The sequence below is a fragment of the Limulus polyphemus genome, unplaced genomic scaffold (genome assembly GCF_000517525.1).
Source record: "Limulus polyphemus unplaced genomic scaffold, Limulus_polyphemus-2.1.2 Scaffold3523, whole genome shotgun sequence".
Classification (NCBI taxonomy): domain Eukaryota; kingdom Metazoa; phylum Arthropoda; class Merostomata; order Xiphosura; family Limulidae; genus Limulus; species Limulus polyphemus.
This window is the reverse complement of record NW_013669133.1, coordinates 46448-58086: the sequence shown is the minus strand read 5'-3', so window position 1 is coordinate 58086 and position 11639 is coordinate 46448. Positions and strand designations below refer to the sequence as shown.

The window sequence follows — 11639 nt, the reverse complement described above, 5'->3', positions numbered from 1 at the left end:
AGATATGGCACCATCAGATTACCATCTTTTTTCGTTCACTGCATCACCATCTTTATGGGAAAATGTATGCAAAGGTGGAAGGTGTTAAAGAGAACATCAACATGTTTTTGCTTCAAAGCCAAGTGATTTCCTTAATCAGGGCATTAAAAACCTGATTGTAAGATGGAAAAGCATCATCGATAAGAAGAAAGGTTATTTCATTTAATAAATGTTTTGTCTTGATATACAAGTTGTTTGGGTTTTTGCATCTAAAAAATGCAACATTAGTTTCTTGACAACCTAATGTATATATATAAAGAAAAATAATTTTGCAAATGTTTCTCTTATAAGTAATAAAAATGGACAGTTGCAATTCACTTAATCTTGACCAAGAAAACAAATGGTCAAAACTCAATCAGCATAACAACCACAACTTTGATGTATGCACATAATCAAGCCACATCTTCTTGTTTTGTGCATGATTTATAAAGAACACACATTACACTTAAAGTTTTGTTTTGTGCTCGTAACCTTCTAAATTTTTTTTATTCAAATCTGTGAACGATCCTGAAAAACTACTTTATATTCTTGTGAACATTTTTAAGTAATATAGGTTGTATATTTCGTTTTATAGCCCTTAATACAATCTATAAACTTATGATTTGCTAAATGACTCAAGTTTCTTCTGGCACATTTTATTTGATGCATTTCTCTATTTTGTTAGACTTCTAATGAATATGTATATGCAAAATCTTGTATTAAGTCAAATGCTGATCAAAGTAAGAAATTATTGCACTAATAAGAAATAGTGCTCACTAAACAGCTAGTAGCTTCATACAAATAATAATTTAATTCATTCAATAGTATGTTATACAGCTTTTTAGGTGCACTCTTCTTTGTCAACTAGTTAAATCACTGAAACAGTTGTATAAATAAAAAAATTCAACAGGTTAATTTGTTACAGAATTGGTTGCCAATTACTCAAAGTTAAAACACTCCATTACACTCTTTAATAAATATAATGAATAAGAAATATTTTAAAGATTGTATACCTTGCTTAAAATACTGTCCTCTACTTCCAATCCGTGGTCGTTCTGAGCCTTCTGTAAACCAGACAACTGATGTAGAACTAAGTACTAACACAATTGAAGTGATTATTCTATATCAGTATTTTACATGCTCCTTATTGATACAGTTAGTGATATTTATAACAATGTTATGTGAGAGCAGCTTCTGAGGAGCAAAGCCTCTCAATGTATCTAACAGAACAATGACTGTGGAGAAACACAAATGTTTGTGGTTCCACACACAGGATAGTTAAAGAATAGCAGTAATTCAGTGTAATGGATGGACATAATTTGCAGGGGATTACTTGTTCAGAGTTTGCGAAAGAGTGTGTAATATGATATTTATCAATTAGAAGACTAAAGTCAACATACATATCTGTTAAAATTACTATGTGAAAATAGTGAAACAAACAACAAACTTCTCTGTTACAAGAAAATGTAGAACTTTATCATATGTTATACTAATGTTACAAAACTGTCCTGAGTGCCAGAATTACAAATAAGCAAATCTGAAAAACAAGTTATTCTTAGAAATAATGCTTACTATACTATATTTTGCCTCTACTAATTATACTGTATTAATCTGCACATGTTAACAAGGGCTAATTCATGTCAAAATATTCAAAAGGTTTAATGTTTCCATCTTTTAAAAAATATTTTGATTAAAAATCTTAAATTTCTGTATTTGCTAATATTCATTTACTATTAGACAGACCCTACAAAACAGTATATAGGTACATTGGTTAGATCACACATATAAGAATATCATTATTAACTGAACATGCATACCCAATCATATACATGTTCTATTTGCATCAACAGCATCTACAACAAAACTGTGCAGGATTAGGGTAGTTTCACTTACCTTTACAAGGAATGGATTAAGGCTGGGGCTATTGGGGTTATAGCACAAAGCCCAAGCTCAAAAAACAATTTTAATAAAAAAAAAGACCCATCTTCCCTTTTTCTTAGGAAAATGCTTAATAAAAATAATTCAACCAAGTCTGCTTATTTTTGAAGAGAGAGAAAAAGAAAGACAGAAAGTTTGTTTGTGATGTTGGTAGGGTGCAGATGTTTGATTGGCTTACCTCCAAATAGTGTGACTAGGTGTAGCCTGGCTCTGACCTAGCATGTTTGCATACAATTTGCAATTCAAATGTGCTAGGTCTAAGTGACTATGTAACTAGGTCTTAGTTAGTCACACTAATCAAATCATAGACCTTGGCTAATCAAGATCTCTTCAATCTACATATTCATTATGCTGTCAACCAGGATCTTTCCTCATAGCTTGCACCAAACACACTGATTCTTATCATATGATCAAGTACTAGGCCTAGAATATGACTACACCTAAGTAGCTAGGCTAGATTGAAGATATCTTTATCTTTTGATTCTTCATTCACAAACACTACAGATTTTGTTCTAGAAAAGAGTTCAGTCATTGCTAACAAGGTAAGTAAAAATATTTTAACCTTTTAGGGTATACTGTATCAACAGTTTGTATTTCTAAGAACAGAATTTCCAAATTGTTATCCTGATTAAAAAGCCATAATTACTTGTTGGTCTACATTGGTCCTCTTATTGACTTTATCAGCTGTAAATAATTCATTAATTAATTGGAGGGTATAGAATACAAGTCATCCAAGTACAAAATTTAAATTTTTGAGTTAAGAAGAGTAAATAATACGTGATCACTTGTTACAAAAGTATTAGGTAGCCATTCTGGCATCTCTCTCTCACACACACAAACACAAGAATTCAAACACATACATACAAAAGTAAATTTATATGTGCACACAGATATTATTCATTAAGTATTCATCTCATCTATTATACAGGAGTGAAAACACAAGTGGTTGGGAAAAGCTAAAAGTCAAAGAGAGATGAAGAAAAAATTAGAAAAAGTAGTAACTAAATCTAGGAAGCTAACTGATTTATAGGCTTCACCCTCTATTGCCAAAACTCTTGCCAGCCAAGAAATTGGAACAACAATGTAGAAACTAAATCTCTTGATACTGATGACTGTCAATCTCATTATATCAAACTGAGCCCTTGTTCTCAATCAGAAAGTGCCGAAAACACAACTTCCAACCAAGATTGTGAAAACAATTATGTAGAGTCTACAACTCTCATTGCTGATGAGTGTCAACCTTATCAAACTGAATCAACCACCTACCAACAGGAAGAAATCAATTATTGCAATGGCATTGAAGATACTAATCCATCCTTTACATTTGACATGGACACAAGTTTCTGAAGAAATGAGAGATCTTATTTCCGTGTCACAGATTACCTCTTGCTGCTACATGAATGCAGATTTCAGTGCATTTACAAAATCAATACAAATATAAAAGACAATGCTCAGACTTTTTTTGTTCATGAGCAATTGAATGGAGAAAAGTTTAAGAGAGACTGGCTTTGCTACACACCATCAAAGGGAAACATCTTCCGTGTTATATGCAAATTGCCTTCAACAGCAATGGAAACTTCTTCACTAGCAACAACTGGTTACTCTGACTGGAAACATGTTGCAAGGGACTTTAGTCAGCATGAAACAAGCTCCCTGTATCAAAGTTCCATCACCAAGTTTGTTTTTGTAAAACCAACAGTGGAAGAATAGACAAGACTTTAACAGAGCAGATAGAGGCACAGAAAAATATTGGCACCAAGTTATAGAACATATTCTTTCAGTCATAAAGTTTCTATCATCCAGAGGGTTAGCATTCAGAGGAAGTGATGAAGTAGTTGGTTCAGTGCATAATGACAGTTACTAATAAGAGAAAAGGTCATGTTTTATAGTTATCCTGAACTGTTTGTGAGGAATTTATAGAAATCCTATACAAAGAAGTTCTCACTATCATTATCCAGAAAATTAAAACATCAAAGTATTACTCAGTTTACACTCCAGATATATCCTACATGGATTAACTGACAATAATCTTTAGATACATTCTAGATGATGGCCCTGTAGAGAAATTTACCATATTCTTACTGATAACCAATCACATAGGAGCAGAACTTGCTAGAGTTCTCATTAATTTCCTTCAAAAGAATGATATAAAAGTTCAAAATTGCCATGGATAGTGTTAAGACAATGCATCTAATATGAGAAGCAAATATGTTGGCATGCAAGTCTTGACCAAGGAGAAGAACCCCATAACAGACTATGTTCCCTTGTGTGCTCATTCCTGCAATGTGGTTGGACAATGCACTGTGGACTGCTGTACTATAAAGCTTGTTTATTTTTTGCCTTTATGCAGAAGCTTTATGTGTTTTTCTCAGCTTCAACCCACCCATGTAGGTGTCTACACATTATGCTTGAAAAACTAGGGTTTCCAATGATAAAGAAGTTATCAGACACAAGATGGAGCACTCATTCAGATGTAATGCAAACCCTAAATATTGGGTACAAAGCTATAATGTAACTCCTCGCTTCCATTATGGATGATGACTCGGAAAAGCTTCAAGTGCTCTTAGAGTCAGGAAACTTTATGCTACAATTGGAACAACTAGAAACAGGTATAATAATGGAATTATGGAGCTTTATCCTAGAGAGATTTCACAAGACAAGTCATTCATTACAAAATTCCCAAATAGATGTCAGTACAGCTTCTCATCTGCCAAAATCTCTCAACACATTTGTGCAGGAATTACAAGATTCAATTCCCAACTAAGAGGAAAAGGGTAAACAACTGTACAGATGCGAAATACATAAGGTCAAAAGATCAAGTAAAATGAAGAGAAATATGTGATGGGGATGCTTAGGACAGTGATTTTTCACCCTCTACTCAATATAAAGTTCCAACTTTTTTTTAACAATAATTGACAAACTGTCACTTGCAATAGACAACAGAATAGTGGCATATGAAAACTTCAGTTGCAAATTTAGGTTTCTACGAAACTTCGAGTCCATGCACACAAACGACCTCTGCAATGTCATCTAAAGGCTGATTAGTACGTATCTTATGAACTTGAATAGATGCGCAGAGGTAAAAACTTTCCACCCACTTGTAAAAACTGTTAGAATCCAAGGAACAAAGTGTGCTGAGAATGATATACAACCAATCTCTGAAATCAACTTTCTCATACGTCCTAATAATCTTAACCATTTACCGGTGACTCATATCAAGCAATTATTCAGAAAAAATATCATTCTTGATGCTAAAAAGGATAAATATCACACTTCAACCAACAATGTGCTAAAAGATGCTAAATGCATAAACAATGACTTGTTAGAATTTTTTGACACCAAACAGATCATAAAAATCTTTGCTACAAAAACAACCAAGAGGACAATAGTTTAACCAAGGACAGACAACATGATCTGCTACTACTGTGCTGGGTGTACTGTGTGAGTATTGGTGTGATCTAAATGTGTGTGTGTGTATGAATGAATGAGTTGTGGTGTTTATGTGTATGTGATTTCTTTTTGTCTATATGTTTTGTTGTCCAAATGAAAATTTTGTTTGTGTTAGAGCACCACTTTTCATACTCAAGAAACATTTAATATTGTTCATTAATTTGTAGGAGAGTCTTTTAAATCTGTGGGTATTATTTTGCAATTGTCTCCTAAAGTAAAACATACATCAAGGTTTAGTTTTTTTACTTTAGTATTTAGTCATGATCATAATAGCCCTAGTAGAAAAAATTAGCACCAGAACCATCTGACCCTTAATCCACCCCTGACTTTTACCAGCATCTATAACAAAACAGTGCAGTATTAAGGTAGCTTGACTTACTGACAAACTGAGCTGAAGATGAAAGACTTCTGAAACATCCCTCTACATTTGTGTTTTTTACAACAGGCAGTTTCCGTCCATTCCAGTATACTCAAAACTGTGCAGGATTAGGGTAGCTTCAGTTGCCTTTACCAGCCAGCTTCTACAACAAAACCATGCAAGATTAAGGTAGCTTCACTTACCTTTACCAGCTCCTATAACTAAACTGTAAAGTATTAGGGTAGCTTCACTTACCTTTACCAGCTCCTATAACAAAACTGTACAGGATTAGGGTAGCTTCATTAACCTTTTCCAGCTTCTACAACAAAACTGCATAGGATTAGGGTAACTTGACTTACATTTACCAGCTTCTACAACACAACTGTGCAGAATTTGGGTAGTCTCACTTACCTTTACCCACACCTACAAGAAAACTGTGCACAATTAGAATAGCTTGACTTACCTTTACCAGCTTCTACAACAAAACTATGCAAGATTAGGGAAGCTTCACTTACCTTAGAACAAAACTGTATAGGATTAGAATAGCTTCACTTACCTCTACCAGCTTCTACAACCAAACTGTACAGGATTACAGTAACTTAAACTACCTTTACCAGCTTGAATTGGTATAGCTTTACTTACCTGGAGGCCTGTGGAATTGTGGGGACTTTGGTGGATACGGCTGAACTGGACGACGCAGATACCCCTGTGTTGGTTCTGCAGTAAGATAGCTATACGTATAAACACGACTCGGGTCCATGATGAACACACTGTCTATGCCACGAGGACTGCCCCTACTAATCTAATGTGCATAGCATATTGTGGTTTTAATTCATTCATAAATCATCTTTTATTTGACTGGTAGAAGAAAAAACCCACATTCAACTAGATTTTAATTTAATTCTGTATTAAAATCTCTTACCTAAGGAGTTTAGTTTTAATCATTTCTAGTAGTTGGTACATTATAAATTTATCAACAAGAAAATGTTTTTAATGTTTTCAATTTCTTGCGTTTTCGTTTAGTTTGACTTAAAAATTATATATTACTTATCAACTCAATATTATTGTCAAAGTACTTTTTTGTTTTTGTACATTGAAATAACCAGTATAGATTATTAAAATTTTAATCATAGCATAATACTGTTGTAACAGTTTTTTGGATATTCATATCGCCGTTAGAATTATTAAAACTGTCAATAGATAGTTAATCTAAACTCTACAGAAGAGAATAATTACTTCAAATATTTTCTCTTTCATGACCTAAAATAAAATGATAGATAATCAATTCACACAGTACACAATGAGACAAGTAGAACATTTCAGTGTTTGGTAAAATAAGCTACTATGCTTTTACAATTCAGTCATTTATGCCCATGCTGTATTTAGCTTGATAAAACCGTTTTTAAGTTCAAAAATGTTAATAAAAAATATTACATGACTATAAATAATTAAAGAATTCAATCTTAATTGGCCTAATGCTGTTTCCAACAACATCAATCAATTACTAGCATTTCACCCACAATTCCCTGCAGGATGCTGCAGACAAGGCATTTCTCTTAATACTAGAATTCACAAAGTTTACTGGCTTTCATCATTTAAAATTATTGTTTTTTCAAGACTTGTAACATACGCAACTTTATATGTAGAATTATACATAGACTTTTCTTTACGTTAAAATACTTTTATTTTTGAGTTTTTGGTTTTTTAGTGGAGTCTTCATTGAACAACGTGTTGCCCAATGAAGGATCTGGTAAGAATGCCGAAAGCTCACGAATAAAAGAAATGTATTCAAATGTAAAGACAAGTCAATGTATAATTCTAAATATTCCAAAGTATTGATTGAAATGTCATCAAATCAGTCACAGTGAATTAAAAAGTATCAAAACTTATTGAAGTATGGGTCACTAGTAAAACTAACCTGTCTTGTATAAAGAAAGCCATGAAGACTGCAAGATGATGAGCTGGAAAAACTGGACACTCTCTAGTGCAACATGCAAAAAAAGCATTTCAAAGAAAACCATGCACAAAAAAAAAAGAAAACAGAGCATGCAATTACTAATAACAGAAATCAGTGAATAGAAATAAACAATCATTCAACTAATCTACAAAACAGTAGGATATTCTAAAGCTGTGTCTACATTTTAAACTTGAACCATTTCATTTCTATAATTTTTTATTAGGATTAGTGGCCTCAACAAAGAAGTTTATATTAGAACTGTTTTATTTTGTTTTATCATTTATTTAGATCAGTACTCAGACTTTTATCTGAAGGATTTAGCTTCATGAAAGGTTTTATGTTTAGTGAATCAAACCTTACTGACTCAAGTACCTAATCAATATGTCACTGATGCAGTTACTTATTGCTTTAGGATTAAAAGTGTTTCCAAAGTTTAGCCAGGCCTAAACTAGACACATAAACTTAGCACATGAGGCCTAACTTACACATCAAGAAGTTAATACTACTTCTCTTTTGGATTATTGTTATTTAAGTAGTCTCTAAACAGTTATAGCATTTGGTACCAACAAAAAATACACAGTAACTTCTGTGCTTATACATCACTTTTGGCAATTACTAAGTAAAACATACATCAATTGTACATGATAGCTACACATTTCCACAGCAAAACTTTTACAACTATACTTTGAAAACAAAGCCAGCTTTTAAATAAAAAACATTAAAACTGCCTACAATAATAAAGCATATTTGGAACAATACACAAATTCTATGGATTGATCACTAGGTCCTGCACTAAAATTAATAAATCTAAATGTGCATTTATTATTTATATTTTATTTGTATTTAATCATTCAATGAAATGAGTTTACACCAAATGCTTAAAATATTTTGGCCTTAACAAAATACGGTCAATCATGATGCAATATGATTGAAATATTTAAACAATTTGAATAAATACATTTTTAAGAAATCATAAAGGTCAATAATTTTTTCAAAAGATGTTATACATAATAAATGAGTACAACCTACTTGTTCATGTCCATTAGTAATATTATCTACTTTTTCTTCTACTCCTTCAGTACTTTCCTCACCATTGGGAGCTGGACCACAACGAGGATGCCAAATTGCTTCTCCTAATAAAGATGTAATTTTTCTCATTACTCAACTGTAAACCACCAATTTAAACTCTGATAAAAAACAACAACAGAATAATGATAAATTATTTTAATACAGTGTCATAAAATTATGGCTTCAGTTTCTGATGACCATATGTAACACATGTACAACAAGGCAAAATTCAACAATGTTATATATTCTTGTTCTGATGTAAATCTATAAAACTTTCTGGTACTTATATAATAGTTTAATTACACATTTATATTTTGATTTTGGTATTCTATGAATCATAATATTTTTACTTCCCATCTCCTAATGATTCATATCATCTAGGAAGTTTCTCCAGCCCCTTCTATCCCATATTCTTATAGTTTTTCAACAGTTCTTTGTTTTAACCAAACATCATTCATCAGGACACAAGGAAGAAAAGTACATGGGAAGTATTTTAGCCAAATATTCTTCATCAGGTTTTAAATAACATAACATAATATTCTGGGACAACATGAGACCTATTGGTCCATCTCATTTGTTCCATCCTCATAACTCAATTAATATGATTAAGAAAAATTAAATTAAAAAATTTTAAACCCAGCCCTTTTCAATCATATACTTATCAAGCTTTTTCTTAAACTCAATTAAATTTACTGCCTCTACAACATCTGAAGGCGACCCATTCCAAAGGCCAACCACCCTGTTAGAAAAATAAACTGTCTTAGCTGAAGAAGACTCCTACCTTGCCAAAATTTATATTTGTGTCCCCTAGTCCTACTATTCTCATTGTTAAATATAAAAAAAAAGATGATACATCAACACTATCAATTTTATTTACAATCTTAAACACCTCAGTCAGATCCCCCTAACTCTTATTTTTCAGGAGAAAACAATTTCAGAGATTTCAGCCTCTCATCATATGACAACCCCTCCATCCCAGGCACCATTCTAGTAACCATTTCCAACAATTCAATGTCCTTCCTAAAGTAAGGAGCCCAAGAGTGAACACAATATTTCAAATGTAGCCCAATCAGTGACCTGTACAATGAAAGTATATCCTCTTTAGACTTGTATTCAATGTTTCTATAGATACAACCTAAAATCCTATTTGCCCTACCACTAGCAACAGCACACTGATTGGATGGCTTTAGAGACTGATCGACTATTACACCAAGATCCCTTTCCTTCATAATACTATTAAGGTTATTCCAATCCAAATTATACTTATAATTCAAATTATGATAGCCCACATGCATTATCTTGCATTTATTATAATTAAAACCCATTGACTATCCCTTCATCTATGTGATTGATGTAAATCAAAAAGAGCAAAGGTCCTAAGACTGAGCACTGATATACCCTACTTGTGACGTTAATCCAGTTTGACTGAACTCCATTTGTAACAACCCTCTGCTTTCTTCCGTCCAGCCACACTTTTATCAAATTTCCTCACTTATCTCCCACATGTATAGAGGTAATTTATTTTTACAAGCCTTTTATGTGGCACCTTCTCAAATGCTTTCTGAAAATCCAGATACACCAAATTTACACCCTTACCCTCATCTACATAAGCAGTAACCTTTTCAAAGAATGTTAAAAGATTTGTAAGGCAAGATTTTAACTTAGTAAAACCATACTGACTATCCAGTAAAATTCTAAACTTTGTGAAATGACCTTGCAAAGCATCTTTTAACAGACTTTCCAAAATTTTTCTCACAATTGATATAATACTAATGGGTCTATAATTACTGGGACAATTTCTATCGCCTCCCGTGAATCTGTGTCTCCAAATAACTTGGCTCCCCAATTCACAACAGATAACTCTTGTCGCAACCCTTCAAAATTTGCTTTTTTGAAATTTGTAACCAAAATATTATTCCTTATCTCCATATGCAGCAAAACATTGAACCTAATACAGCAACGATCACTTGCACCCAGATGTTCCCCAATTTCTACCCTCTCAATCATTTCTGTATTTGAAGTTAACAATAAGTCTAAAATAGCATTGTTTCTAGTTGGTTCCTTGACTAACCGGTGAGAAAGCCATCTTGAACAGTTTCCAAAAAACCTTTCTCCCTCATGGTTTGATTCTAGAATTTCCTAATCTATATGCCTGAACTTAAAATCATTCATAATTATAACTTCATTAACAGCCGATATCTTAATCTCATTGTAAAGTTTCTCATTAATTTCATCAGTATCATTTGGTGATCTGTAATAAATTCCCACTAAAAGCCTTTTCCCTTTATATCCACTAATAGAATCCCAAATGGATTCAATCTCTTTGCTATTATCTCTGATATCCTCAACTTCAACAGGATGTAACTCACATTTTACATATAAAACCACTCCTCCTCCACTCTTTAATACATTATCCCTATTAAGTAGCCTGTAATCCTGTATTTCAAAAAAAATTGCCATCAAAATCATCTTTATTTAACCATGTTTCAGTTATTTCCATTATATCAAAATCCTCCATTCCTACCAGTGCTCTTACACTTCTAGCATTACAATTGTAATAATTAAAACTATCTTTATAATTACTTCTATATTAATTTCCTATGCTAAATTTTTCTCTGTTTCTTATTCTTTTTGCATTCAGTTTTTCCTGGCCCTCACCACTGTCTAGCCTAAGTTTAAAACTTCCCTTTTTAAAGGCTGAGTTAATATCCTTAACAATCAAGCCAGCCCCTATTCTATTTAAATGTAAACCACCATTGCAAAAAGCTCCCTTCTCCCACTGAACTGATCCCACAAGTCCAACCTGCCAATCTACTCATCCTTACATACTAACCTACTTATAACTTCATC

General features: G+C 32.7%; 1 protein-coding gene across 1 annotated transcript in view; it reads right to left on the bottom strand.

The window, feature by feature from the left end:
• LOC106469517 (actin-binding LIM protein 3-like) overlaps positions 1–11639 on the bottom strand; it is a 96753-nt gene that overhangs the window by 46140 nt on the left and 38974 nt on the right. The window contains exons 8-11 of the mRNA XM_013930015.2: positions 8751–8854; positions 7683–7745; positions 6407–6566; positions 1032–1082 (exon numbers count right to left, since the gene is read on the bottom strand). Coding sequence (XP_013785469.1) covers positions 1032–1082; positions 6407–6566; positions 7683–7745; positions 8751–8854 — 378 coding nt within the window. The remainder of the gene's footprint in view (positions 1–1031; positions 1083–6406; positions 6567–7682; positions 7746–8750; positions 8855–11639) is intronic.